This window comes from Dipodomys spectabilis, unplaced genomic scaffold (assembly GCF_019054845.1).
Source record: "Dipodomys spectabilis isolate Male_0828 unplaced genomic scaffold, ASM1905484v1 ptg000219l, whole genome shotgun sequence".
Classification (NCBI taxonomy): domain Eukaryota; kingdom Metazoa; phylum Chordata; class Mammalia; order Rodentia; family Heteromyidae; genus Dipodomys; species Dipodomys spectabilis.
In genome coordinates this window covers 927,875-955,793 of record NW_024870896.1, presented here as the reverse complement: position 1 = coordinate 955,793, position 27,919 = coordinate 927,875, and the positions used below count along the sequence as shown (strand labels likewise).

The 27,919-nt window shown below is 51.4% G+C and overlaps 1 protein-coding gene across 3 annotated transcripts; it reads right to left on the bottom strand.

The window, feature by feature from the left end:
- Positions 1-143: 143 nt before the first annotated feature.
- Positions 144-27,919, bottom strand: Gramd2a (GRAM domain containing 2A). Of its 3 annotated transcripts, none has more exons than XM_042697442.1 (12): positions 27,857-27,919; positions 7,634-7,723; positions 6,811-6,868; positions 6,434-6,509; positions 5,606-5,709; positions 5,008-5,106; positions 4,702-4,773; positions 3,992-4,054; positions 2,983-3,118; positions 2,517-2,616; positions 696-800; positions 144-490 (listed from the first exon to the last, which is right to left on the bottom strand). In XM_042697442.1, the coding sequence occupies exons 1-12, from the start codon at positions 27,895-27,897 to the stop codon at positions 487-489; spliced, it is 948 nt and encodes a 315-aa protein (XP_042553376.1). In that variant the 5' UTR covers positions 27,898-27,919; the 3' UTR covers positions 144-486. The 3 variants fall into 3 exon arrangements, with proteins under 3 accessions (XP_042553376.1, XP_042553378.1, XP_042553377.1); XM_042697444.1 differs by lacking the exon at positions 27,857-27,919 and adding an exon at positions 11,023-11,105; XM_042697443.1 differs by lacking the exon at positions 144-490 and having other exon boundaries at positions 692-800.

The following is a 27,919-nucleotide window of genomic DNA, read 5'->3' as shown; positions in this document are numbered from 1 at the left end:
ACCCCCGTTTGTCAGTCCTGGGGCTTGAACGTGGGGCCTGGGCACTGTCCCTAAGCTTCTTTTTGCTCAAGGCTAGCACTCTACCACTTGAGCCACAGAGCCACTTCTGGCCTTTTCTGTGTATGTGGTACTGAGGAATCGAACCCAGGGCCTCCTGCATTCTACCACTAAGCTACCTTCTCAGCCCTCATTTCTACTTTTTATTTTCTCTCATTTAAGTGGTAGCTGAAACTTGGTGCAGAATTCCTCAGCTGGTCCCAAACATTTATCTTTTTTTTTTTGAAGTCCAGCCAGTTCATTTGTAAACGGGTACGTGAGATCACTTATTAAGGGATGGATCTTGAAGAGCTGGGAAGACGAGGAAGAGGAGGAGAAGGAAGGATCTAGAATATTTTCCTCATACTCTGTTGCAGCATAGGAGCAGCAAGACTTAGCACCCAGAATGTTCTTCTTGGAGACAGTGTGGGGACAAAGGCCACGTCACTGTTACCTACACACAGGAAAGATGCTCAGATCAGAGAAAAATCCAGAAGGCAAGTGCACACAGGAGAAGAGACAGTGTAGTCTTTCTTCCCCTAGGTGGGCTCATTGTGCCTACACACATGCCCAGCCATGCTTAGGATCCTCACCCCAGCCCCCAAACAGGGTCAGGTCCAGCCATGGTGACAAACAGCCTCAAGTCCAAAAGGCCTCACCTGTGCCCAGGGACTGGCCCATCCCAGTTCAAAGAGCACAGCTGCTCTTCTAGCCGGGAGATGCGGAATGCCAAGTACGATGAAGACACAACCAGCAGGCAGATCCTGATGGGACAGGGGCAAGAAGGGGCTTAGGCTGTTAGAAGGGTTTTGGTTTTGTGCTGGTCCTGGCACTTGAACTCAGGGCCTGAGCACTGTCCCTGAGCTCTTTTGCTTAAAGCTAGCATTCGATCACTTGAGCCGCAGCTCTACTTCCATCATTTTTTGTGCTTCATTGGAGGTAAGAGTCTGACGGACATTCCTGCCTGCGCTGGCTTCGAACTATAATCCTCAGATCTCAGCTTCCTGAGTAGCTAGGATTACAGGTATGAGCACCAGAACCCTGCATGTTATGGTGTTTTGTTTGTTTTTTCAGAGAGGGTCTCAACTTAGTAGCGCAGGCTGGCCTGGAACTTGTGAACGATCCTTCTACCTCAGACTCTTCCAAGGTTGGGATTACAGGTATGGACCACCACACCCTGCCAGGAGGTAAATCTTTCTACTACGAAGAACTTGGGGGTCTAAGCAGATAAAAGTGGGAACTGAGTTGTGCCTGAATTTGGAGGAATTTAGAGTCTACATTGCAGCCATGTTCGAGCCTGGGCATCATTCTTCCTAAAGGTCCCATGGGGATCCTGTCCTGAGATGTGTTCCCATGGAAACATCCCCACAGCCCCATAGGATAGGAATCCTGGGCCCTTCCTCTGAGCCCTGGAACATACAACTATTTTGCCTCTGACCAGCCACCTCTGTCTTTCCTGCCATTAAAATCCCTCTAGCTGCACACCAGTAGCTCATTCCAATAGTCCTAGCTATTCAGGAGGCTGACATCTGAGGATCCCATTTCTAAGCTAGTTGGGCAGGAAAGTCTTTGAGACTCTTATCTCCAACGAACCACCAAAAAGCCAGAAATGGTGCTGTAGCTCAAGTGGTAGAGTGCTAGCCTTGAGCAAAAAAGCTCAGGGACACAGGCTGGGAAAGTGGCTCAGTGGCAGAGTGTTTGCCTTGCATGCATGAGGCCTTGGGTTCAATTTCTCAGTACTACATAAGCAGAAAAAGTCAACAGTGGCACTATGGCTCCAGTTGTAGAGCGCTAGCCTTGAGCTGAAGAGCTGAGGGACAGTGCCCAGTCCCAGAGTTCACACCCCACGACCAGGGGAAAAAAGAAAGAAAGAAAGAAAGAAAGATGTGAGTTCAAGGCCAATCTGGGTTATATAGCAAGATACTGTCAAAAAAAAAGAAAAAGCAGAAGTAGCGACGTGGTTCAAAGTAGTAGATCACTAGACTTGAGTGAAAAAGCATTTTTTTTGTTTTTGATGGGGCTTGAACTCTGGGCCTGGGTGCTGTCCCTCAGCTTTTCAGCTCAAGGCTAGCGCTCTACCACTTGAACCTGAGCCACAGTGCCACTTCTGGTTCTCTGAGTGGTTTATTGGATATATGAGTCTCACAAACTTTCCTGGCTGGGCTGGCTTTGAACCACAATCTTCAAATCTCAGCCTCCTAAGTAGCTAGGATGACAGGTATGAGCCACTGGCACTTTTTTTTTTTTAATGGAGCAAAGCAACAGGTAGAGATAAGCCACAGGTTCTGGGAACTGCTCACTATGGTTTCTCACTAGCTACCAGATGGCCTGCTCCAATTCTGCCAGTCCCCTCCCTCCCCAATCCTGGACACATTTAGGGGTCCCCAGGCAACACCCACTCCCCACCCCCTCTTCCCCCCTCCTCCATGCCTCCCTCCCCTCCCCCAGTCTGCCCTCCTCCCATCATAATTGTCACCTACATGACAAAGACGACTTTGAGAAGCCGGGAATCCCAGAGTCTCAGCGCCTGGTCGTCTGTGGACTCCTCCCGCAGCTCATCATTCTCAAAGATAGAGTCCTCTGCAAGAGGAGAGCAGCTAAGTATCTTCCCAGGGCAGGCAGGACCCTCCTTTCCCCTCCCTGAAGTTGCTTGGGTCTTGACTCTTAAGAGCACTAAGCCAGGAGCTGGTGGCTCATGCCTGTTATCCTAGCTACTCAGGAGGCTGAGATCTGAGGATTGAGGCTTGAAGCTAACCTGAGCAGAAAAGTTTGTGAGATTTTTATCTCCAGTGAACCAGCAAAAAGCTGGAAATGGAGATTCAAGTGGTAGAGCACCAGCCCCAGCACCCAGGTCCTGAGTTCAAACCCCAGGATTGGTACAAAAGACAAGAAACGAGGAGTCCCTTCACAGAGCTGGGGGAGACTCTGACCTCTGCTGGAACTCACCAGACCCCGGAGCGCTCCTGGAAGGGAAGCAGCTGTCTGTGGAGTCGGTGGAGGCCCGAGGGATGTTGTCTGGGAGTGACAGGGATCTGGAAGCAGGGCACACTTTCCTCCACTTCATTTCTGGGATGAGGACTTCCTGAAGAAAAGCCGGGAGAATTTGTGGTGATATGACCCATCCCTTGCCTAAGCCAGCCTAGGCCAGGCTTGTCAAGGCTCTCTTCAGAGACTGCCAATTCAGATGCCAAGACACGGGGGAGGATTAAAAACCATGCAATCGTACACGTCTTATCTGCTCCTGTGCTGTGACATCAGCCCCTCTGGAGCCCTTTGAAGACCCCCACAGGAAGAACCACCGTGGGATTTTAGGCTGAGCCCACGCTAGTGAGGCACAGCCGGCCTCCAGTGGAATAGATTAGATCTAATGGCAAATCAAGTCGTTGGCCTCAGCCAGGGTCCACACACACACACACACACACACACACACACACACACACACACACACACACACACACACACACACACACACACACACACACGAAAACAGCACCTTCTCTCTCCTGCTGGTGAGTCCTGACCACACTTCAACCCGGGGCCATTCCCACCCCTATCTCTAGAAACTTAGCTCTGCCTCTTCAGAGCCTCTGCTGCCAACAGAAATTACTGGAACCTTGGCAAATGTAGATCTGATTGTACAGTCATGGCCTCCAGAGCATTCTCTCCTTCCTCCATCAAAGGAAGGCTGGCTGATCCCACATGCCTATCGGCATGAGACGCACCCCAGCCGAGGCCCTGGGAACTAGATTTCTGTTGTGCTCAGAGCACTGGCACAGCTGCTAAGGATCTACACAGCTCTGCATGGCACGGTGTCCAGGGCACCCCCCGTGGCAGAGTGTGGTGCTGTCTGTGCAGCCCAGGGCCTCAGTTCTGCCTCAGGACCCCTGCTGGGAGGCCCTGAAGCCTTGGTGTTACCAGTACTCAGTACTTGATCTTAGCTGAGCTCAGTTCTCACCAGAGACTGGCACTCAGGTTCTTGTGGGAATTTTCGTACACTCAGACTCTTCTTGCTGGAAGGCTATGGAGGAAGGGAAAGACAAGATCAGGGCTGGGGACTCACTGACCCTCCAACATGACTTTCCCTGGAGCTGAGTCACTCATTATCAAGTGAAGGCTGGATCCCAGACATTGAATGGGAGGGGAGACGTCCGGGGACTTAGCATTCTACCACTTGAGCCACAGTTCCACTTTGAGCTTTTTTTTTTTTCTTTTTCTTTTTTTCCCTCCTTTTTTTTTTGGTGCTTAATTGGAGAGAAGAGTCTCAAGGACTTTCCTGCCCGGACTGTCTTGAAAACTTGATCCTCAGATCTCAGCCTCCTGAGTAGTTAGGATGACAGGTGTGAGCCAGCGTGCCCGACTAGGGCTAAGGGCCTCCTTGGACTCCTATGCTGTTGACTCCTGCTCCTCTTCTTCCTTACTTTAGGCCCCAGCCACATGCTCTAATTTGTGCATTAAGGAAGCAAAAGTGAGAACCTGTGCAGGCGTGGGGAGCTCAGGGCCCACGGGGCTCAAAGAGCCATGCTCCCAGACCCCGTCCAAATTCACACTCTGCTCCTTTGCCCAGCACTGGAGAGAAACACCAACTCTCCTTCACCGCCTGCCCCAAGACCCAGGTTCAGCATTCAGCCACCTCCCTGGCCAGCTCCTGCCCCTCAGGCCCCATACCTGTAGGTGAGTGCAGACCCTCCTTAGCATGTCGTACACACTGTCCCGGGAGAGCAGCGACACAAAGACGTACTGGGACATGGAAGAGCAAGCAACAGGGAGGAGGGTGACATGGGGTGCTTGCTACTCTGTCTCCATGGTGGGCGGGGCAGGGGGAGTGCAGCCTGTCTGGAGATGTGGGGTTGTAAGAACCCCCCCCCCCCAGCCCCAGGTAGGAATTCCCCGCCCCCAGCTTCTCACAGGCCTATGATGTCCCTTGGGAAGTGGGAGTGGGGAGACAGACAGAAGTACCGGTCACTCGCTGACCTTCTGGCTGGTGTTGGTGGTGACAGCCAGTCCATTGGGGAGGAGCCGGGCCATCTTGTGCTTTTTGATGGTTTGTACAGACACCACAGGAATGGCCACCTTTGGGGACACATACATTTCACCCCCAACCACAGAGCTCCCATAGTACCTGCACAGGCCCCAGCCAGGACTGGCACTAAGCCAGGCATGAGTAATGCCTGCAGAAGCCTGGCCATGAAGGGGTCTCCTCCAGGACCCCCCCCCCCACCATGCTCCCTGCCCCTGGCTGCATGTGACACCCCAGATCCTCACACAGGTATAAGCCCAGCTATCCAGGAGACCTCAGGCGACGTCCACTCAGATAGTGGGAAGAGGGGGGCTCTGAACTAGCTCGGGGCTACACCAATGGCTTCCCTGGGGGTCCCCGAGTTTAGAAGAGGGAAGGACGACATTCCAGATACCAGATAGGAAATCTTGATGCTACTCTTTCAACCGTGGGAGGCTTAGCATGTCCTTAGCATGCGGAGGGAAGGCAGGCCTGGCAGGCTGCCCACAGGGCACAAGGCTGGGGCTTCTCCATGCCACCCCCAGCCCCTGTAGCGCTCACCCCCATCACTACCTTCACATCCTTGCCAAAGAGGCTGGCATGGAAGCACAGCCAGTTGGGGGAGATGTAGAGGCGGCCGTGGAGAAGGAGGTCCCTCTGGAGGGCGCAGGAACACACTGGCAGGCGCAGGAGGAGAGACCATGGTGAGAGATCATCCTGGGAACCGGTCCTCACGTTCACCAGGCCCAGCCCTAGCACCCGATGTCCTGACCCTCCTGTCCTCATCCCAGATCCAAGCTTCCACTCCTGACCATCCTGACTGCAGCCCCCCCAGGCTCCCAGAGTTCCCCCAAAGCCCTGGCAGATTCCCTCCTGCTCAGGTCTCCAAGCTTGGACTTTAGTGAGCTCAGGATGAACCGCTTAGCCAGATGCCAGTGTCATCCTAGCTGTTCAGGAGGCTGAGGTCTGAGGGTCAAAGTTCAAAGCCAGCCCAAGAAGGAAAGTTTCTGAGAGTCTTCACTCCAATTACTCACCACAAAGCCCCCAAGGGGAAGTGTGGCTCAAGTGGTAGAGCACCAGCTTTGAGTAGAAAAACTCAATGAGAACAGGGAGGCCCTGAGTTCAGATCCTGGGACTAGCATAAAAATAAAACAAACCATGGGGCTTCTGAACAGAGTCACTCACTTTTTTCTTTCTTTCTTTTTTGGTCATGGGGCTTGAACTCTGGGCCTGAGTGCTGCCCTCGGCTCTTTAGCTCAAGGCTAGCGCTCTACCACTTGAGCCACAGTGCCACTTCCAGCTTTTTCTGCTTATGTGGTGCTGAGGAATTGAACCCAGGGCCTCATGTGTGCAAGGCAAGTGCTCTACCACTGAGCCACCTTCCCAGCCTGAGCCACTCACCTTTAAGGACCATCTCTTCCAAAGGGACATCCCTGAACAGCTTGTGGTACTGCTGGTTGTACTTACTCAGCAGTGTCTGCAAACACAAGAAACCAGTCTGAGCTGCAGGAGAGCAGATTGTTAAAAGGACCAGAAATAATACCACCACCCCCAAAGCCCCGGGGATGGGGCACAACATGGGCATCTAGAAGGGGCTCAGGCCCAGGTTCCTGGTAGTACTGGGTGATGCCAGGCAGCCCTGGAGGAGAGTCACCCCTCCTTCCCAAACAGGAACACCCACTCAGATCTCCTGGGTTCCTTGCCACAAGCCTGGTAGCCAAGGAGCCCTGGTTGAAACCAGCAGCCCAGGACAATCCCTGGTGCGTATGCACACTCACCCCTTCCCGGCCCTGCTTCTTTATCTCTTCGCCCTTCAAGCTTTCTGGCCAGTGCAGACTGCAAAGGAAACGTCCCATTCCACACACAAGGAACCCTTGAGTCCTGCCCGTGCAGTCCTCTGGGCCACTTCTACCCTGGCTTTGAGCCAGCAGCTTGGGGCAGAGATTGGAGCAAAGCCTTCTGGTGTATGTGGTGGGGGAGAGGGAGGGGGAGAGGGAAACACGGCCAACTAAGGAGAACAAGGAGCACAAAGCTCGTCCTTGGGAAATGATACTCCTGGATTAAGGGAGGGACCCTGGAGGTAGGAGATGAGCACCCAGGAACAGGTTGCCCCCCAGCCTGATGCCCTGTCCCATTTCTCTGGCTCCAGGAAGAGCAGGCTGTGGGGGAATGGGGGGAGATAGGTGAGATGGAGGCATCAAACTCACAGCTCCGGGGCTGGGCCATGGGCCATGATGCCAGCAGGCCTGCCAGGCTTGTGGCCTCCTCCAGCGGCCTGCTGCTCGGCTAGGCTGCTTGCTTGCTCGCTCCAGGAGTTCAACACATTCACCTGACCTGACTGAGGCTGAAGGCTAGAATCAAGTAGGTAGGGGGTGGCACCCAAATGCAAACCTTTGCCCTGGCCAGGTTGGCCCCAGGGCAGGTGGGCAGGGAGGCAGCTGGTAACCTGAGAAGCCTGGCTTCTGCAAGGTCCCAGTGCACTCGGACAGGCTGGTGGGGAGGGAGGAAGAGGCTCAGGCAGCATTGCTGTTGGACTCCCCATTAAGGCCCCCTGAGCATCTCTACGGGGATCTCTGGCTGGGGGTGAGGGGGGCGGCTCACCTGTGGTCTGGGGGCTCTGGGGCCCTGTCTGGCCTCTCTGGGCAGCACACAGGGCTTTTCGGAGAGGCTTCCTTTCCATGCATTTGTGGGCTGCAAGGCAAAACCAAGTCTGCATCAGAAAGAGGGGTCCAGGGCACCTGCCTCCATCCCCTCCCTTCCACTGCCCCTCTGGGGGTCAGGGTGAGGTCCAAGACCTCCAAGTTCAAATTCACCAACAGCAGTGACATGGTAGGCTTTCTCATCCACTGGCTTTGCTGGAAGCCTGAAGTTCAGCTAAGTTCAGCCGGGAGCTTGAAAGGAAAATTAAATCTGTGCGCCTCACTAAGTGCTAGGCAACTGCTCGGCAGGGCAGAGTTGGGCCTCCAGCCCCACCCTGAGGAGACACATTGGCACCAAGGCCTCTGAGACTTGTTTGTGCTGGAAAGCAAAAGTTTCTGAGGGGCCCAGACAGCATTATGGGAAACCGGGGTTGTAGTGGCAGTCACTGAGCCTTACAAGGTAGGGCGGGGGCAGAAGACACGGAGGTGGTGTGCCCCAGCAGCCAGCCCCCTGGGGAGAGGACAGGAGCCCGCAGTAGCTCTCTCAAACACTTAGGACACCTCAACCAGAACAGTCAGACCATTTCAAAATGTTCCAGAAGGAAGAGATCCTTTTTCGCTGGGCAGAAACACTTGTTTTCCCAGTGGCCTTTGAGGTTCTGTTTCTATTCTCAACTGCTACAAAGAATAGGGCACCCCTGACCCCCTGCTTCTCCAAGCTTGAAGTGTGTGCGTGTGTGTGTGTGTGTGCGCATGTGCGTGTGTGTGTGTGTGTGTGCACGCGCGCGTGTGTGTATTTAGGCACTGGAGCTTGAACTCGGGACCTTACACTCTCACTTGGCTTTTTCACTCAAGGCTGGCACTCTACCACTTGAGCCACGCCTTCCCCTCTGGTTTTTTTGGTGGTTAATTAGAAATAAGAGTCTGGCTTTGAACCAGGATCCTCAGATCTTAGCCACCTGAGGAGCTGGGATAACAGACATGAGCCACCAGTGCCCAGCTCTGGCTTCAAGTCTTGCACCATCAGTAACTCCTGGGCAGTCAGATCGGGGTCACACCAGGGCAGGGACCACGCCAGGGGACCAGATCCCTCCACAAAGGAGCTAGCACCTGGAATTGACAATTCCTCAAGCTCTCTGATGACAGCAGGTCCAAGCTCTCTTCCTCAGGGTGAGAATTAGTGACCTGGGTCAAAGTTAGACAAGCCACCTTCCCTCCACACTCAGACCCAGTATGACATGGTAAAGAGCCAATGAGCCTCACCCATAAAATCAACCCAGCCATAGCCCTGTGGCCTGGTAACCTCTGACCTCAGCCTTCTAGTTCTGGCACATACGTAGATACCTACGGGTCCTCAATGAACAGATTGCATACATGACCACGAGACTATCACCTAGTGATGCCACAGCCGCCTTGGTTTGCTTAGCAAATTTACCTCCTGATACATTTCTCAGGACACTTCCCCACCTCTAAGCACTGGGTGACTGTCCAATCTCCAGAAGCAAACCTGCGGGGGATTTAACCCTTTGAGACTCCTCTCAGTGGTCATTTCTGCTGTGTTTGGTCCTGTCATCTCCTAGTTCACAGATGCTTCCCCACCACCCCCTCCAGAGTTCTTAAGTTCATAATAGAGAACATGAGATATATAAAATATGTATAAGAAATCAAAATCACTCATTTCAAAACTTGGGAGAAGCTGGGCACTGGTGGCTCACACCTGTAATCCTAGGTACTCAGGGGCCTGAGATCTGAGGATTGCAGTTCTAAGCCAGCCCGGGCAGGAAAATCCATGAGACTTGTTTTTTTTTTTTTTTTTTTGTCCATCGTGGGGCCTGAACTCTGGGCCTGGGCGCTGTTCCTCAGCTCTTCAGCTCAAGGCTAGCGCTCTACCACTTGAACCACAGCACCACTTCGGTTTTTTCTGCTTATGTGGTGCTGAGGAATTGAACCAGGTCCTCATGTATGCAAGGCAAGCTCTCTACCACTGAGCCACCTTCCCAGCCATCTGTGAGACTCTGATCTCCAATAAACCACTCACTCAGTCTTGCACCATCAGTATTTGGAATTGGCGCAGTGGCTCAAGTGGTAGAGTGCTTGCCTTGAGCTGAAGAGCTGAGGGACAGCACCCAGCCCAGAGTTCAAGCCCCATGACCAACAACAACAAAAAAAACCTCCAGAGAGCCAGGTGTCACTGGCTCACACCTGTCATCCTAGTTACTAAGAAGGCTGAGATCTGAGGATCATGGTTCAAAGCCAGATCAGGCAGAAAAGTTTGTAAGACTCTTATCTCCACTGACCTACCCAAAAAAAAGCCAGAAGTAGAGCTGTGGTTCAAGTGGTAGAGCATTGGCCTTGAGCAAAAACAGCTCAAGGACAACACCTAAACCCTGAGTTCAAGCCCCAGGCCGGGCCAAAAACAAACCAAAAATTCCAGAGAAATCCTGGCATGGTAATATATGACCATAATCCCAGCTACTCAGGAAATGGAGGCAAGAGGATTGCAAGTCTAAGGCCATCTCCAAACTGAAAGACAAGCCAGGTGCCAGAATTAGTGACACAGGCCAAGGTTGGCCTATAAGCCTAGCTACTTAGGAGGCTGAGATCTGAGGATCACAGCTCAAATCCAGTCCAGGCAAGGAAGACAGTGAGACTCTTATCTCTAATCGCTTACCTAAAAGCCAGAAATGGAGCTGTGGTTCAAGTAGTAGAGAGCCAGTCTTGAGGGAAAAAGCTAAGAGTCCAAGGCCCTGAGTTCAAGCCTTCAAGGCTTCAGCCCATTCCTTTATTTTTTTTTTTCCAATCCTAGGGCTTGAATTCAGGGGCCTGGGCCCTGTCCCTGAGTTTCTTTGGCTCCAGGCTAGCACTCTACCACTTGAGCCACAGTGCCACTTCCAGATTTTTCTGTGTATGTGGGACAGAAGAATCGAACCCAGGGCTTTGTGCATGCTAGGCAAGCACTCTACCACTAAGCCACCTTCCCAGCCCTTCATCCCATTCTCGCCACACCATGAAATCCTGGACTATTGTAGTCACTTTCCTGGATGCTGGTAATGTCTTCCCATCACACCTGCCCAAAGCCTGTCCTTCCACACTGGTCTGAGCCACCTGGTGCTCCAGATCCCCTCCTACTTCTCCTAGTGACAGGTCCTGCAGCTGCCACTCCCCTGCTGGCCTCTCTGACCTTCCTGCTCATTACCCTCGCCACCTGCCACCCCTCCCATGCAGCTCACTGAGCACCACAGCTTCTGCTCTACCTGGAATCCCTTCCATGCTTCTATTCCAGGGGACTTCCAGGTCCACTTTGAAGTCCTAGTCCCTGCCACCTCCTCTGTGGGGGCTTCCCAGATTTACCTCAGATTTGCCTCCTGGATTTGCCTTCCCTCCTGTGGCCCGTCCCTTCCTGCACACTGCTGTCTCCCAGGCCGAAGCTGAGCTCCAACAGGGGGTGTGCATTTGACAATTCTGCATCCCTGACACAGAGCCAAAACCCTATGTTTGAGGAAGGAAGGAAGGAAGAAGGGAAGGAAGGAAGGAAGGGAGAGGAAGGAGGGAAGGCAGGAAGGAGGGAGGGAGGGAGGGAGGGAGGGAGTTGATGATACCCAAAAAGAAAGAGAGAAAAAAAAAATAAGATAGTAACATTGAGTCAGGCACTGGTGGCTCACACCTGTAATTCTAACTATTCAAGAGGATGAGCTTGGAGGATTGCAGTTCGAAGCCAGCCTGGGCAGGAAAGTTGGTGAGACTTTTCCCGCCAATCAACCACCAAAAACTGAAAATGGAACTGTGGCTCAAGAGGTAGTGAATGAAAAAAGCTCAGGTCTTCAGTTCAAGCCCCAGTACCAGCAACAACAACAAAGCAAGAATGAAAGGCCACAGGGATTGGCTGACACTGGCAGGAAAGGCGGGAGGGAGAGAGACGGATCACCCTCATTGGGCAGGGGGGAGAGGGGCTCACCTCCACCCACACTGGCTGGCTGATCCAAGCAGGAGGTCAGGCTGCCAGGAGAAGGTGAGTTAGAGAAAGGTCCAGACAGAAAGGGACAGGAAAGGACAGCGTGCCAGGGTGTAAGTGCAGCCTGCCATGGTTCCCCTCTCCCCCCCCCCTCCAAGCAGTGCCCAGCACCATCCCCCATCCAGGCCATCCGCGCCTCTCCACGTGGACCGTGCTAACCACAGGGCTGGCCCATCTGCAGGAGTGGCCGCCTGCGGCCTTGGCAGCCCGGGCTCCGCCTCTGCCAGGAGGCTCCCACACTCCCCCAAGTAGATATGAGGGTATCTTGTGGTCTCGTCAGTTCTTCTCAAGGCCAGGCCCAGGGCCAGCTCCAGTTTGGTCACCCCAGGGAGAGAACAGAAAACACTATATCTTAAGCCAGGCACCGGTGGCTCATGCCTGTCATCCTAGCTACTCAGGAGGCTGAGATCTGAGGACCACAGTTCAAAGCCAGCCCAAGCAGGAAAGTCCATGAGACTCTTACCTCCAATGAACCACCAGAAAACCAGAAGTGGTGCCGTGGCTCAAGTGCCTTGAGCTGAAGAGCTGAGGGACAGCGCTCAGGTCCAGAGTTCAAGCCCCACAACCAACAAAACAAGGAAAACAAAAAAAAAAACATTATTCTGCCACCAAAACATAAACATGGCTCCTCAGGCTCAGGAGAACAGACAGAATATCCAAAGAGGGGGTGTGGATTGTCTCTCCTGGGGGACTTCAAACACCCTGGGCTCCTCCCTGGGGACTTGCAAGTCCCCCATCCACCCACCTCCACTCAGCACACCGGTCACCTCCTACCTCACAGAGAAAAGACACTCAGCCTCTTGTTAGAGTGAATAAGGAGACGAATGTGTTTACATTAGAATCACCAGGGACTCATTTCAATAAGTGTATTCATGTTTACAATGCTTCTATTTGTGGGTTGTTTTTTTTTTCCTATACTGGGGATTGAACTTAGGGCTTAGGTGCTGTCCCTTAGCTTTTTCACATGAGGTTGGCACTCTGCCAGCTGAGCATGCCCACCAGCCTGCTAGTACTAATCTTGTGGACACACATCCTTACTCATGGGATAAACACTTAGAAGTGGAACTGCGAGGTCACGAGGCAGGTGGGTGGCTACCTTCTGGCCTTTAAAGATTCCCAGGGGAATTTAAACATGCAGCCTGTGTTAAGAAGTCACTGTTAGGGGCTGGGAAGGTGGCTCAGTGGTAGAGCGCTTGCCTTGCATGCATGAGGCCCTGGGTTCGATTCCTCAGCACCCACATAAGCAAAAAGAAAAAAGCCAAAAGTGGCGCTGTGGCTCAAGTGGTAGAGCGCTAGCCTTGAGCTGAAGAGCTGAGGGACAGTGCCCAGGCCCAGAGTACAAGCCCCACAACTGGACCCCCCCCCCCAAAAAAAAAAGTCACTGTTGTTGGTCCTGGGGCTTGAACTCTGGGCCTGGGCACTGTCCCTTAGCTCTTTAGTTCAAGGCGAGTGCTCTACCACTTGAGACACAGCACCACTTTCTGTTTTCTGGTGGGTTATTGGAAATAGGAGTCTCACAGACTTTCCTGCCCAGGCTGGCTTTGAACCTCCATCCTCAGATCTTAGCTAGGATTACAGGCATGAGCCACCAGCTCCCAGCCCTAGGGACCTTTTATATAAAGCCCAGATCTGGCCTGCCAAGACTTCTGGGACTCTCCTCCCCCTGATTAATGGAGCCCAATCCCCTTTTCCTGTACTCTGTCCCCATCATGCCCAGGTTTGGGCTTGCCAGAAAGGTCCCTCTCCCTGGGAATAGGAGCAGAGCCTGGGGCCTTGCTTGGCAGGCCAGGAGTCCACACCCAGGCCTGTCTCTCCTTCCCACATCGGGACCTGCCTCCAGGGAGCGCAGATCCGCCCTCTCTCACACCCACACAGGCTTCATAGTGGCCCTGCACCTTACAGTCTGCCTCTGTTAACTGTCCCCCATGTCCCTCTCGTCCCTTATCTCCAGAGCCTCGTACAGCTTCAGTAAGCTGTGAGTACCCAGTAACTCTTGACTAAGCACCTATTCCCACAGGAAGGGCCCCTCGGGCTGATTTGATCAGACGCAGTGGGCTCACACACAAGCCCTGGAAGAGAGAGACCCTCACCCCCAACCCCCTGGTAAACCCCAGTCCCTGCCCTCTGAGCCTGGGCCTCTATAAAACGGTGGCCAGAAGGGAGCTGAAGAGAGACTTCTCAGAAGAAGAGGTTAAAAAAGAAAAATGGCAAAGAAACATATGAGGAAATGTTCATCATGCCTGGCCAAGAAGGAAATGCAAACCAAAACCTCTCACCCCAGTTAGATCGGCCAATATTTTGAATTCAGACAACAATAAATGCTGGCAGGGATGTGGAGAAAAAGGAACCCTGCTGCACTGCTGGTGGGAATGTAAACTAATACAACCACTCTGGAAAGCAGTCGGGAGGTGCCTCGAAAAAATAAACATTGACCTTCCCATGACCCTGCCATACTACCCCTAGGCATCTACCCTGAACATCATGAACCAGGAAAGGACAAGGATGCCTGCACCACCATGTTCATTGCTGCACTAACTTAGAATAGCCAACATATAGAAACAACCCCGACGGAATGAATGAAGAATGGATCCAACAAAACGTGGTACCTATATACAATGGAATTTTACCCAGCCATTAGGAAGGATAAAATAATGGCATTCCCAGAGAAATGGACAGAACTAGAACAAATCATGTTGAGCAAGTTAAGCCAAAATCAGAGAGACACAAATGGCACATGTTTTCCCTGATATGCAGAAGTTAGACTTAAAATGCAATAGAACATCACAAAGTATACAGGATTCTAGACATCCATATAGAGTAAGACCAAAAGAGGGGAGTCGTAGGAGAAAAGCACCAAACTGTAATCCCCAAGCACCTCTACATATGTATATAAAATAATACACGTACTGAAATGAACTCCAAAGGTAAGGAAGCAAAGGATCTTTGCTTAATTTGTCTCTTCGTTTTCAGATGACTCTGTATTCTTTTCCTCATATACGGTATATCTCACGCACATGCACATCTGAGCGAAGGGGGGGAGGGCACAGAATCAGTGGAAAATGGGTGAAAATGTGCAGCAGCGGAGCCTACAGGCTGCATGGGACATTGGTGAAAGTGAACCACGCAACTCATGGGCAGAGATGGGAGGGAGGACACGAGAGAGAATGAGGGAACAGATGACACTAAGCAAAAGGAAAGAAATGCACTTATTACCCAGTGTATGTAAAGCTAACCCTGCCGTATGTGACCATTAAACAACAATCAAGTAATAAAAAATTAAAGAAAGAACACCACTCGGGGTGAATGAAGGCCTGCCAGTCAGTGTTCTCTTCTCTGACCTGACCTGGAGGAGCTCTAGGGCTTGTGGGGGGCCCCACCCACAGATTCCCGGCCCCTACCTGCACCACGTGTCCCATTTGCCAAGGAAAGGAGGTATAGCACCCCCCCCCCAGAGTTGACAACTGTAACCCAACTACACCCACAAAGCTGCACGCATGCCCCATTGCCTGACTCTTCCCCCTGGATTGTGACTCAGGGGAGACACAGGCTCACAGCAGGACCCCAAAGGTCCTGGCACCCACTTAGGCCCAGCTATGCCCCTCCCCCCATTGGACATGTGTGAAGCCAGGAGAAGATACCAGGGAGGTCAGGATGGGGGACACACCACTGACGTGGTGGGTTTGCCCCCTGGACCTCCGCTGGGTGGCCCAGCGCTTCCCCAGGGCGGGGTGGGCAGTGCATTCTGCTTGTCCTCAGTGCCCACAGCTGGGCAGTGTCTGTCTGAACTGGCACCCGTGGGCCTGGTGACAGACCACTTTTTCTTGGCAGGCCACTTGGGGCTCAGCCATGTCCACACAAGGAGCTGGTCATTCAGGGCTCAAAACAGACAGTGTTCAGTAAGAAACAGAACTCCCTGTGCTCCTGGGGGCTTGCTGAGCTGGGGATGGGGCCGCAGACAGCACCAGGGCAGTGGCTCCTCTGGGGACAAGAAAACTCTGTCTACCTCCAGATACCATTCAGTAGAGCCCACCCCTGGCAACCCAGGATGCCCACCTCACACCCACTGGCTCTGTGGACCCCTCACCCCCCACCCCCAGCTCATCATAGAACCACAGGCAAGTGTGAAACTCTTGATCTTGGTGTATGGGGTGGGGGTGGGGGGAGGCTGGGAAGGTGGCTCAGTGGCAGACTGCTTGCCTAGCATGCATGAAGCCCTGGGTTCGATTCCTCAGTACCACAGACACAGAAAAAGCCAGAAGGGGCACTGTGGCTCAAGTGGTAGAGTGCTAGCCTTGAGGAAAAGAAGCTCAGGGACAGTGTCCAGGCCCTGAGTTCAAACTACAGGACTAGGAAAAAAAATTATATATATATATATCTTGGTGGTGGAAAATGGTGAAGCAGGCCTTGAATCACATGAAAAATCCATTTTTTTTTTTTTTTTGGCAACACTAGGATTTAAACCCATGGCCTAGGCACTGTCTCAGCTTTTCATCTCAAAGCTGGCACTCTACCATGGAGCCACACCTCCACTTCTGCCTTTTTTTTTTTTTCCTGGTTCATTAGAGATAAGAGTTTCACAGACTTTCCTGCCCTAGCTGGCTTTAAACCATATCCTTGGATCTCTGCCTTCTCCATATCTGGGCTTACAGGCGTGAGCCACTGGTGCCAGGCTAGCGAGTGTCTGTCCCTCCTTTGCAAAGGGCTGAGAATGTCTCAGCTCAGGTCAGAAAGCATGCTGGCTGAAGGGGAAAATCGAAGGGGCCAGAAGGTGGGTGAACTGCAGGTAGCCACGGGCTCATTGTAATCAGGAGCAGCTCTGTCCCAGGAGAGGCTGGCAGGGCACTGTCCCTCTCCTCTCCTCCTTCTGCAAATACTAAACTGAATGCCTGCTATTCTTCAAGTCTGGGTAAGCCTGAGTGTCTTAGGAGGGGCAGGTAGGTACTGTCTGCCCTATGTCTCCTGCTAGGAGAGACAGACAAGAAACAAATATTTACATAAACCAGCATATAATTACAACTGGCTAATACATGCACTGAAGGAAAAGCACAGGGTCCTGTGAAGAAGGCTGTCAGAATCCTGACTCAGCCATGGAGAGCAGAGATATTTCTAAAGCAGCAGCAGAGTCAGAAGTGGCGCTGTGGCTCAAGTGGTAGAGCGCTTGCCTTGAGCACAGAAAGGTGCAAGGACCAGGCCCTGAGTTCAAACCCCAGGACCAGCAGATAAATAAATAAGTAAAATAAATAAATAAAAGCCGGGAATGTGGCTTCGTGGTAGAGCGCTTGCCTAGCATGCATAAAGCCCTGGGTTCGATTCCTCAGCACCACATAAACAGAAAAAGCTGGAAGTGAAGCTGTAGCTCAAGTGGTAGAGTGCTAGCCTTGAGTAAAAAGCATTAAGGACAGCGCTCAGGCGCTAAGTTCAAGCCCCAGGACTGGCAAAGGAGGAAAATAGGAGGAGGATGAGGAGGAAGAGGAAGAGGAGGTGGAGGAGGAGGAGGAGTACCCTCTGTAGCCATTAGCTACTGAGAAGGCTAAGATCTGAGGATCGTGGTTTGAAGTTTGCCTGAGCAGAAAAGTCCATGAGATTCTTTTTTTTTTTTTTTTTGGTCAGTCGTGGGGCCTAAACTCTGGGCCTGGGCGCTGTCCCTCAACTCTTCAGCTCAAGGCGAGCGCTCTACCACTTGAGCCACAGCGCCACTTTCCACTTTTTCTGCTTATGTGGTGCTGAGGAATCGAACCCAGGTCTTTATGCATGCAAGGCAAGCGCTCTACCACTGAGCCACCTTCCCAGCCCCTCCATGAGACTCTTCTCTCCAATTAACCAACAAAGAGCCACAAGTTGGCCAGGTGCCAGTGGCTCACACCTGTAATCCTACCTACTCAGGAGGCTGAGATCTGAGGATCATGGTTCAAAGCCAGCCGGGGCAGGAAAGTCCATGAAACTCTTTTTTTTTTTTGGGGTCCGGACGTGGGGCCTGAACTCTGGGCCTGGGCGCTGTCCCTCAGCTCTTCAGCTCAAGGCTAGCGTTCTACCACTTGAGCCACAGCGCCACTTCCGGCTTTTTTCTTTTGCTTATGTGGTGCTGAGGAATCGAACCCAGGGCCTCAGGCATGCAAGGCAAGCGCTGTACTACTGAGCCATCTTCCCAGCCCCTCCATGAAACTCTTATCTCAAATAAACTACCAGCAAACTGGGAAGTGGAGCTGTGGCTCAAGTGGTAGAGTGCTAGCCTTGAGCTGAAGAGCTGAGGGACAGCTCTCAGGCCCAGAGTTCAAGCCCCATGACCGATGAAAAAGATAAATAAATAAAAAGCCACAAGTAGAGATATGGCTCAAGCAGTAGAGCACAAAATCCAAGAAATGAAAAAGGCAAGAAGTGAAAAATCGGGCTGGGAAGATGGCTCAGTGGTAGAGCGCTTGCCTTGCATGCCTGAGGCCCTGGGTTCAATTCCTCAGCACCACATAAGCAAAAAGAAAAAAGCCAGAGTGGCGCTGTGGCTCAAGTGGTAGAGCGCTAGCCTTGAGCTGAAGAGCTGAGGGACAGCGCCCAGGCCCGGAGTTCAGGCCCCACGACCGGACCCAAAAAAAAAAAAAAAAAAAAGTGAAAAATCCTGCCGGGCGCTGGTGGCTCACGCCTGTAATCCTAGCTACTCAGGAGGCTGAGATCTGAGGATCGCGGTTCAAAGCCAGCCCGGGCAGGAGAGACTGTGAGACTCCTATCTCCAATAAACCACCAGAAAACCGGAAGTGGCGCTGTAGCTCAAGTGGTAGAGCGCTCACCTTGAGCTGAAGAGCTGAGGGACAGCGCCCAGGCCCAGAGTTTAGGCCCCACGACCGACCAAAAAAAAAAAAAAAAAAAAGTGAAAAATCCAAGTGAGAGCTTGAAATCTCCAGGGTTCAAGCCCCAGATCCAAGCAAGCAAGCAAACTCGAACACCTATTAAAAAAACTCTCTGGGGGGCAGGGTAGGGGGGAGGAGGGGATGGGAAGGGGAAACAAAGGAGGAGGCTACAATGCTTGATAAGAAATGTACTCGTTATCTTGCCCATGTAATTATAACCCCTCTGTACAGTATTTTCACAATAAAAAATAAAAACTCTCACAGTTTAACAATAAAAATACAAATAGCCCTATTAAAATGAGCAAATGCTTATTTCTCTAAAAGATGCTAAATGATCAATATGCACATAAAACAAGGCTCAAATTGGGAAGAGCAGTGCACACCTATAATTCCAGCATTTGAGAGACTGAGACAAAGTGCAGACAGGAGGATTGAGCATTGGGTGCCAGCTTGGGTTACATAGTAAGAGCATTAATCATCAGAGGAAGGTAAATCAAAACCACAAGGTGACTCTACTTCACACCCACAAAGAGATGTTAACCAGCCAGAGGCTGTGGAGAAATCTGAAGCCCTGGTGAGGGGCTGATTTGGAAAACAGTTCCTATAGGGCCTGGCAATTCCACCCCTGGGTAGATCCCTGAGAAATACTACACATAAATGTTTCCAGCCCCATAGCCCTGGGCAGTTGCTCGTGCAGGCCTCTAAGCATCGGATCACTGTGGCCCTGAACAGTCATTCATGTGGCCCCTAGACATAACATCACTGTGGCCTTGAGCAGTCATTCTTGTGGGCCTTCAGACATGGCATCACCGTGGCCCTGAGCTGTCACTCATGCGGGCCCCTGGTGGCCTTGCGTGTGAACAGCAGACGGGCTGGCCCCCAGAAGTGTGCATCAGAACAGGCACCCAGCTAGAGGGGCTAAAGCACACATGGAGGGCTTGTGCAGGCCGCCTGGGGGCCTCCCACGGGATCTGGGGACGGCTATGGCCGCAGGCTGTCCGGTGATCTTGAGAGTCACTTAGCTCTCTCCTAGAGACCCCCTCATTCACCCCTGCATAACGACTGCACCCCAGCGGTGCCCTCCTCTGGGACCCCCCCTGCCCAGCTGGAGTTCCTCTTGTCTTTTTCTTCCTTCAATCTCCGTCGTTTTACTTCTCCCTCTGGGTCCCCGGATTCATTCTTTGAGACACAGAGACAAAGCACTTGATTCAGGTGTGTTTAGCTTTTCAGTATCATTTCTGTTCAGCCACAGAAGAAATAAAGTACTGTCACATGCTACATGAACAACTCTTTTTTTTTTTTTAGGTCCAGTCGTGGGGCTTGAACTCTGGGCCTGGGCGCTGTCCCTCAGCTCTTCAGCTCAAGGCGAGCGCTCTACCACTTGAGCCACAGCACCACTTCCGGCTTTTTTCTTATGTGGTGCTGAGGAATCGAACCCAGGGCCTCATGCATGCAAGGCAAGTGCTCTACCACTGAGCCACCTTCCCAGCCCGACATGAACAACTCTTAAAAACATACTAAGTCAATGAGGCCACATATGACATGGCTGCACATGGAAGAAATGTCTGAAATCAGCAAATCCAGATGTAGATTGGCTGGTGTGGGGGGCAGAGGGAAGCAGGAAATGGGGAGGGGCCTGTAATGGTACAATAGTTTCTTTGGGGGAGTTGATGAAAAGATTCTAGAATTAAGCCGGACACCAGCGGCTCACGCCTGTCACCCTAGCTACTCAGGAGGCTGAGCTCTGAGGATCGCGGTTCAAAGCCAGCCTGAGCAGGAAAATTCGTGAGACTCTTATCTCCAATAAACCACTAGAAAATGGGAAGTGGCGCTGTGGCTCAAGTGGTAGAGCGCTCGCCTTGAGCTGAAGAGCTGAGGGACAGCGCCCAGGCCCAGAGTTCAAGCCCCACAACAGAAAGAAAGAAAGAAAGAGAGAAAGAAAGAAAGAAAGAGAGAAAGAAAGAGAGAAAGAAAGAAAGAAAGAGAGAAAGAAAGAAAGAGAGAAAGAAAGAGAGAGAGAAAGAAAGAGAAAGAAAGAGAGAAGAGAAAGAGAGAGAGAAAGAGAGAGAGAAAGAAAGAGAGAAAGAAAGAAAGAGAGAAAGAAAGAGGGAGAAAGAGAGAGAGAGAGAAAGAGAGAAAGAAAGAGAAGAGAGAAAGAAAGAAAGAGAGAAAGAAAGAAAGAGAGAGAGGGAGAGAGAGAGAGAGGGAGGGAGGGAGGGAGGGAGGGAGGGAGGGAGGAAAAGAAAGAAAGAGAGAGAGAGAGAAAGGAAAAGAAATCCAGTGGACAGATCCCAGAGGAATAGGAAAGCAGAACTGAAGTTGCAGGGACCAAGAAACAGCAGGAAAAACAAAAGCAGAGGCACGTGGACGGTAAATTGGTAAATTGCGTGCATGGCAGGCAGGACTCCTGCATCCTGCGGATGACAGTGCCCAGCCCAGGAGCACATGGAGGAAGGAGGTGACACAAAGAAGAAGGAGGTGACAAGCCAGCTCTTCACTACCCGACCTCAGTGCCAGACCACAGGTCCTGATTGGGAATGGGAGTGGAGGGGGTGGTAGAGGGGGGGAAGGCCCTGCAGCCTGGTCCTCTAGGCTACTCTATCCCCATCATCTTCACCCTGACACTGATTCTAGCACTGCCCCAAGGCCTCAAGATGAGGGCGGCCACACCCAGAATTCCAGCCCCCATACCTGGCAGCTCTGGGGCGGCATCTGCTGTGCTACCCATTGCTCTGCCCAGTGTGGGCCTCGCCCTTTACTGGAGGCAGGAGGCTGGGGCTGGCGGAGTGAGGGTGGGGTGGGGTTGGGGTTTAAGTTAGCACAGATCCAGGGCCTCACCTGCTGGCTTTGGAAAAGGGGAAATGCCCCACCTGCTCCAGGAGTGGTGCCCAGCACCCCAGGTTGGCACCTAGCCCACCCTGTGCATGCCCCAGGCAGGGTGGGGCTCCCCACACTGCACTCTGCTTAAGGGTTCAGATTCCTAAGCAATGATCTAGTATTGGAGGGGTCTGCTGGGTCCCCGGCCTCCGCTTCCAGAAAGAGCCCCAGATTGCATAACGGATTATCCAAAACCACTCTGTGGAGATTCTAGCCATTGCACAAGGCAAGAAAAATAAACAAGAGACTTCCTTGTATGCTTAAAAGATACAATCAGTATCTGGAGATGGGTTAAAAAAAAAAAAAGCCACTATCAACTCATGAATGACAAGAAAGCGGTTCAGATGTTTTTTTCTTATGTTGGGGCAGAGCTATCAAAGGGATGTGCAGAGACACAAAATCCAAGTTTCAAAACCCAGACCCAGGGCCTCAGGCATGCGAGACTCTACCACTAAGCTACATCCCCAGCCCCAAGAGTTAATCATCAAGTTAATTGCTTTTCTAATTACAAAATCAACATAAAAATTCACAGTGTATGTTGGCATGGTCTATGGAGCTAATCACTATTCTAATTGCTACAACACCAACATTAAAATCAATAGCACAGCTGGGCATGGTGGATCAAGCTAATTACTTGTCTAATTGTTAGAAAAATCAACATAAAAGTCAATAGTACACCCCCTCCCTACAACATCCCTACAATAAAATAAAAATTTAAAAAAAAATCAATAGTACAGCTCACTCTACCTAGCTACTCAGGAGGCTGAGATCTAAAGGTCACCATTCCAAGTCAACCAGGCAGATTGAGTGCATCAAATTCCATGTAAATCTATGACCGCCTCAAAAATAAAAAGAAGTGGACTTTGGTTGAGGAGTGTAGCTCAGGGGTAGAGTGCTAGCCTAATGCATGCAAGGCCCTGGGTTCAATCCCTAGCACTGCAAAGCTAACAAACTGATAAATAAAATTGATCTTTACCCCTAGAAAAGGAAAGCAGAAGAAGTTCCATCTGAACAGGGCCCCAAGGTGTGGCAGAGAAAGAACCTTATGGCCATCATGTACTGTGTGTGTATACCAGACCCAGTACCCGCCTGTGGAAGGAGACAGGCTGTCTTAAAGACCAGGACCAGAAGCTCAGAGCCAGCTGCTACTCAGCAGGTATGGTGGGTCTGCCTGAAAACCCAGGCTCCTCCTGTGATTTATTTCACTTTGACCACCTACGTGCCAACGACCTCACATGATTTAATCCCACTCACCACAAAGCCTTCTTCAGCAGCACTTGTCTCAGGGGCCTTGGTGTAAAGTAAGAAGTGTCCAAGTGGGTAGAAAAACAAAATCGAGTCTGCCAGGTGCTGCACACCTGTAATCTTACTACTCAGAAAGCTGAGAGCTGAGGATCAAGGTTCAAAGCCAGCCCCAACAGACAAATCTGAGAGACTTTTATCTCCAACTAACTAGCAAAAAGCTGTTAAGTTGAGCTGTGGCTCACGTGGTAGAGTAAGTCTTAAACAAAAAAAGTGTGACACCCAGAGTTCAAGCCCCAGTACAGGTATGAAGGAGAGAGAGAGAGAGGGAAGGAGGGAGGGAGGGAAGGAGAAGAGAAAGGGAGAGAGAGGAGAGAGAGAGAGAGATCGCATCAGGATCATATCTGTAATCCTAGCTACTCAGGAGGCTGAGATCTGAGGATTGAAATTTGAAGCCAGCCTAGGCAGGAAAGGCAGTAAGACTCTTATCTCTAATGAACTACCAAAAAACTGGAAGTGGAAAGGAGGAGGAGAAGGAGGAGGAGGAGGAAGAGAGGGGAGAAGAAGAGAGAGATTATACACATATAAAGGGTCAAGTTCTTTTATAAACCCCATTTAGATATTTATTAAGTATTACAAAGGTATTTATTAGACAATAGAGAAAATCTGAATGCTGACTGGCTGGCTGATGTTTTTAAGGAGTCATCATTTTTTTCAAGTATATTAATGGTATGGTTGTGATCATTTCAAAAATGGACTTTTGGAATTATTAAACAATTTCAATAATTATATTCATTGTGGATTCTTGTCATAATAAAATTGATAATGTCGATTTTCAGTTTTCAATTAATTATGTCAAAAGCTAATTTGACATTCATTTGTATGGTCTTACTGAAATGTCTATGGGCGAAATAAGAGCTTAGGTACAAGCAGTGCAGAAGGGAGGGAGAAGGGAGGTATCCTCACAGTGAGCCTGACTCACGCCTCGCCTCCATCATTGTAGAAACTGGGTGACAGGCACGGGCCACTTACACCAGGCTCCGCCTCGCCCCCTGTATGTAGACTGCCAACCACAACCAAAAGTGAGCAATATTCTCAGGAGGCTGAGATCTGAAGATTGTGGTTCGAAGCCAGCCTGAACAGGAAAGTCTGTGAGACTCTAATCTCCAATGAACCAGCAAAAAGCCCAAAGTGGAGCTGTGGCTTAAATGGTAGAACACAAGCCTGGAAAGGAAAACACTAAGAGACAATACTCAAGCTGTCAAAAGAAAGAAAAAGAAAAGAAAAGAGAGAGAAAGAACAATTTAAATATGAGTGTTTATCAATTCGGTAGCTAAAAAAAGGGCTGTAAGAATTTCAAAGCTGGGGTAGTATCACTAGGTTATTGTAAAATATAATTTGAGTAGTTCTTCAAAATTCAAAAGGAGCTGCAGACATAGCTCAGTGGTAAAAACAGATGCTTGGCATTCTTGAAGCCCTGGGTTAGAGCCCCAGGGCCACCACAAAATAAATAAAATTAAAGTAAAAATAGTGTGTGTGGACTGGCAAGTTTAAGTTTGAGTGGTTTGGTTAATTGGCACCCATGTTAGAAAGATTTCAATGTTTTTCTAGAAGACAGAAAAAATGTATTATGTTGCTGGGCACCAGTGACTCAAGCCTGTAATCCTAGCTACTCAGGAGGCTGAGATCTGAGGATCACAGTTCGAAGCCAGCCTGGGCAGAAAAGTCCCCATGATAATTAACCACTCAACCCCTCGCCCCAAAGAAAAACAAAAACCAAACAAACAAAAAGAACAGAAGTGGCACTGTGGCAGAAGTGGTAGAGCACCAGCTGTAAGCACAAAGAGGCTGAGGGACAGAGCCCAGGCCACACACAACTGACAAAAGAAAACAAACATATATATATATATATATATATATATATATATATATATATATATATAATAACTACCTTAGTCAAAGAAAAAAAAAAGAGAAACAATGAAATACAAGACCAGAATGATTTCGACAATTATTTGATATCCTTTGAATCTGTCATGCCAGTGCCAGAGGAAGAAATGCAATCCATATGTGATTAAAATGAATTCTTTGTACCAGTACTAGAGTTTGAACTCTGGGCCTTCTGCTCTCACTTGGCTTTTATCTTTTTTTATTTTTATTTTTTGCCAGTGTTGGATCTTGAATTCAGGGCCTGGGCACTGTCCTCAAGCCTCTCTGTGCTCAAGGCCAGAGTTCTACCACTTGAGCCACAGTGCCACTTCTGGCTTTTTCTGTGTCTGTGGTACTGAGAAATGGAACCCAGGGCTGCATGCATGCTAGACAAGCATTCTACCACCTAAGCCACCTTCCCAGCGCTGGTGCTCTAACACTTGAGCCACACCCTCACTTCCAGCTTTTTTTGCACCTTGATCCTCAGATCTAAGCCTCCTGAGTGGCTAAGATGACAGGCATGGGCCCCTCAGAGCCTTGTTTAGACTAATTCTTTCTTTTCCCCCTAGTACTTGAACTCAAGGCCTGGGCCCTGTCCCTGAGCTTTTGTGCTCAAATGCTAGTGCTCTACCACTCGAGCCACAGCTCTACTTGTGGCGTTTTTGGTAGTTCATTGGAGAGAAGTTTCACAGGTTTTCCTGCCAAGGTTGGCTTGAAATCAGGACCTTCAGATCTCAGCTTCCTGAGTAGCTAGAGTTTTAGGTGTGAGCCACTGTATCTGGCTAAACTAAGTGTTCTTGATTTGAGGTTTTAAAAAATAGCGACAATCCCAAACTTAGAATCTACTTTTTTAAAAAAAAATCAAGCATCAATTTGAAACATCTTTAGGGTACAGTTTAAAAACGGACCAATTTCAACAGGTGTTTCTCTACAAGTAAATTAGTGAAAGTGGAAGGGAGATGAGACATTCTAAGAAGCGAGGCTTTCCCTCTGGAATCTGGGGTAGCAGGCAGGAACACTTGGGGACACTGTGACCTGTTAATTACCCAGGAGCTGGGCACTTGGTGACTAATGCTTATCCTAATTACTCAGGAGGCTGAGATCTGAGAATCAAGTGTCAAAGCCAGCTTGGGTAGGAAAGTCTGTGAGACTCTTATCTCCAATGGACCACCAGAAAACCAGCAGTGACGTTGTGGCTCAAATGGTAGAGCGCTAGCCTGGAGCAAAAGAGCTCAGGGAAAGCACCCAGGCCCTGAGTTTAAGCCTAATAACTAGCCCTCCACCAAAAAAAAAAAAAAAATTACACAGGAGATCTTTCCCAGGGGGTTCTGCTCTCCCTACCTCATTAATAAACAGAATTAATCAAAGTGCAAAGGTTGGAGAGACAGATGCACAGCTGGCAAGAGTGAGTTCAAGTTCAAAGTTAGACTAAGTTCAAGTTCAAAGTTAACCTTGCTTGGGGACATGGCAGCAGACCTGTGGGCCATTACCTTCCAGGATAGCTAGACACAAATTCTTTTCTGGTGCTCAGAAGTGGACTTTCTGGGCTTTGCAAAGACAGTCATGTGACAACTAGGAAGGAAATACCTTCAGAAACAGGGGGAGGAAACTTGTTCCAAGACTCCCAGGAGAGCTGCCTGGAGGAGGAGGTTCAGAGGTTAACTTGCCTGCAGGCCCTTTTTCCTACTTTCCAGTAAATCACTCCTCCGAGGCCACAGTGTGAGGTTCAGACTCTAATTTCTGGTAAGGCTTGGCCCGCCTAAGGCCGGGTGGAGCCATCCCTGCGGGCTCCTGGCTCTCAGGAAGCCTGAAACCTTTCTCCCCCACCCCAAGCCTGAAATTCTCCTGTGTTTGCCTCAAAGATGTCCATCCAGGCCACCCCTTGTGTCCCTCTAACTATAACCTTTAACCTAAAGGTGTAGGCACCGGGAACTGGACAGAACTCCAGCAGCAGCGTGTCAGAGGGCTGTGCCCGGCTCGGGGGACTCTCCCTGCAGGACAGAGGCCTGCCCTGCACTCCACCTCTCCTGGCATGGCCTGGTCTTAACTCAGAGATCTGACTTCAGAGCTGCCTGGAGGGGGGTGAGGGGACCCCTCTGGACACCTCTGCACCTCCTCATTTCCCAGGAGCCTGACCTCTGCAGGAGGCACACCTCTGAAGAGCCAGGCGGGGTGAGGCATGAAGGTCATCAGCCAGCTGATGAACCCCCGCGAGCTCTGGAGAACAAAGCAGAGGGGCAGTATCTGGTGTGTTTCCCACTGGATTCCGGCCCCTGTGTGCCCAGGGCTGATTTAGGTACAAGATCCCACCAGGCCTCTCAGGCTGGTGGCCAGGGATGCCAGCGCAATGCGTGTGCGCGTGTGTGCGTGTGCGTGCGTGCATGTGTGTGTGTGTGTGTGTGTGTGTGTGTGTGTGTGTGTGTGTGTGTGTGCACGCATGTGTGCTCAGCGCCAGTCCTGGGGCTTGAACTCCAGGCTCGGGCACTGTCCCTGAGTTGTTTTTAGTTTTGCTCAAGCCTACCACAGCTGCACTCTCGGCTTTCTGTGAGTAGTTTATTATAAAAGTCTCATGAACTTTTCCTGCCGGGGCTGGCTTTGAACCTCGATCCTCAGATCTCAGCCTCCTGAGTAGCTGGGGTGACAGGCGTGAGCCATCGGCGCCCGTTTAGAAGTCACAATTCCTGACAGCACCTGCAAAGCCATGCGGCCTGCGGGCCTCGGGGAGGGGGGACCCCCCCCCCTTTCTTCATCTCCAGATGTGAAGAGCTTTCGCCCCTCCCCGGCAGGCTCCGGAGCCGATCTCCAGACCGGGGGACCGGCCTCGGCGCGCCCGGGCCTGGCGCAGGGGCGCGGCCGCGTCGTGCCGGGACAGCTCCCGGAGCGGAGCGGGGAGGGAGGGCCGGCCGGGGGCAGCGGGGGTCCGGCGGGGCGCGGGGCCCGGCCGGCCCGGGGCAAATGGGGAGGTTGGGGGGGGGAGCGGCGAGGACGCGGGACAGACCTGGGTGATCAGGGTCAATGAATGAGCAGGGCGGGGGGCGCTGGGGAACCCCCGCGAGGCGGCCGGGATGCGGTGCCCTGCAGTGCCCGGATGCCCGCGGGGCACCCCCCCCCCCGGCGTCACACACCCCCACCGGGAGCCACCGGGTCCGCTCCGCGCAGCTCAGCTCGGGACCGGAGTCCGCATCGCCGCGGCGGGCAAGCGCGGGGCAGAACACGCCGGGCAGCCGCGGCCCCAGGTAGCCACCTCCGAGTCTGGAACCCGGGACCCCCGGACCGCAGCTCTTACCTGGCCGCTTCGGCTGCCTCGCTCCGGCCCGGGACGGTCATCGCGGAGCCCGCACGCAACACC

Coding starts and splice junctions, on each gene's coding strand:
- Gramd2a (XM_042697442.1), bottom strand. CDS start 27,897: ATGACCGTCCCGGGCCGGAGCGAGGCAGCCGAAGCGGCCAG. Junction 7,724..27,856: donor GAGGCAGCCGAAGCGGCCAG/GTAAGAGCTGCG, acceptor TTTGCCTTGCAG/CCCACAAATGCATGGAAAGG. Junction 4,774..5,007: donor CCACCAACACCAGCCAGAAG/GTCAGCGAGTGA, acceptor TCCATGTCCCAG/TACGTCTTTGTGTCGCTGCT.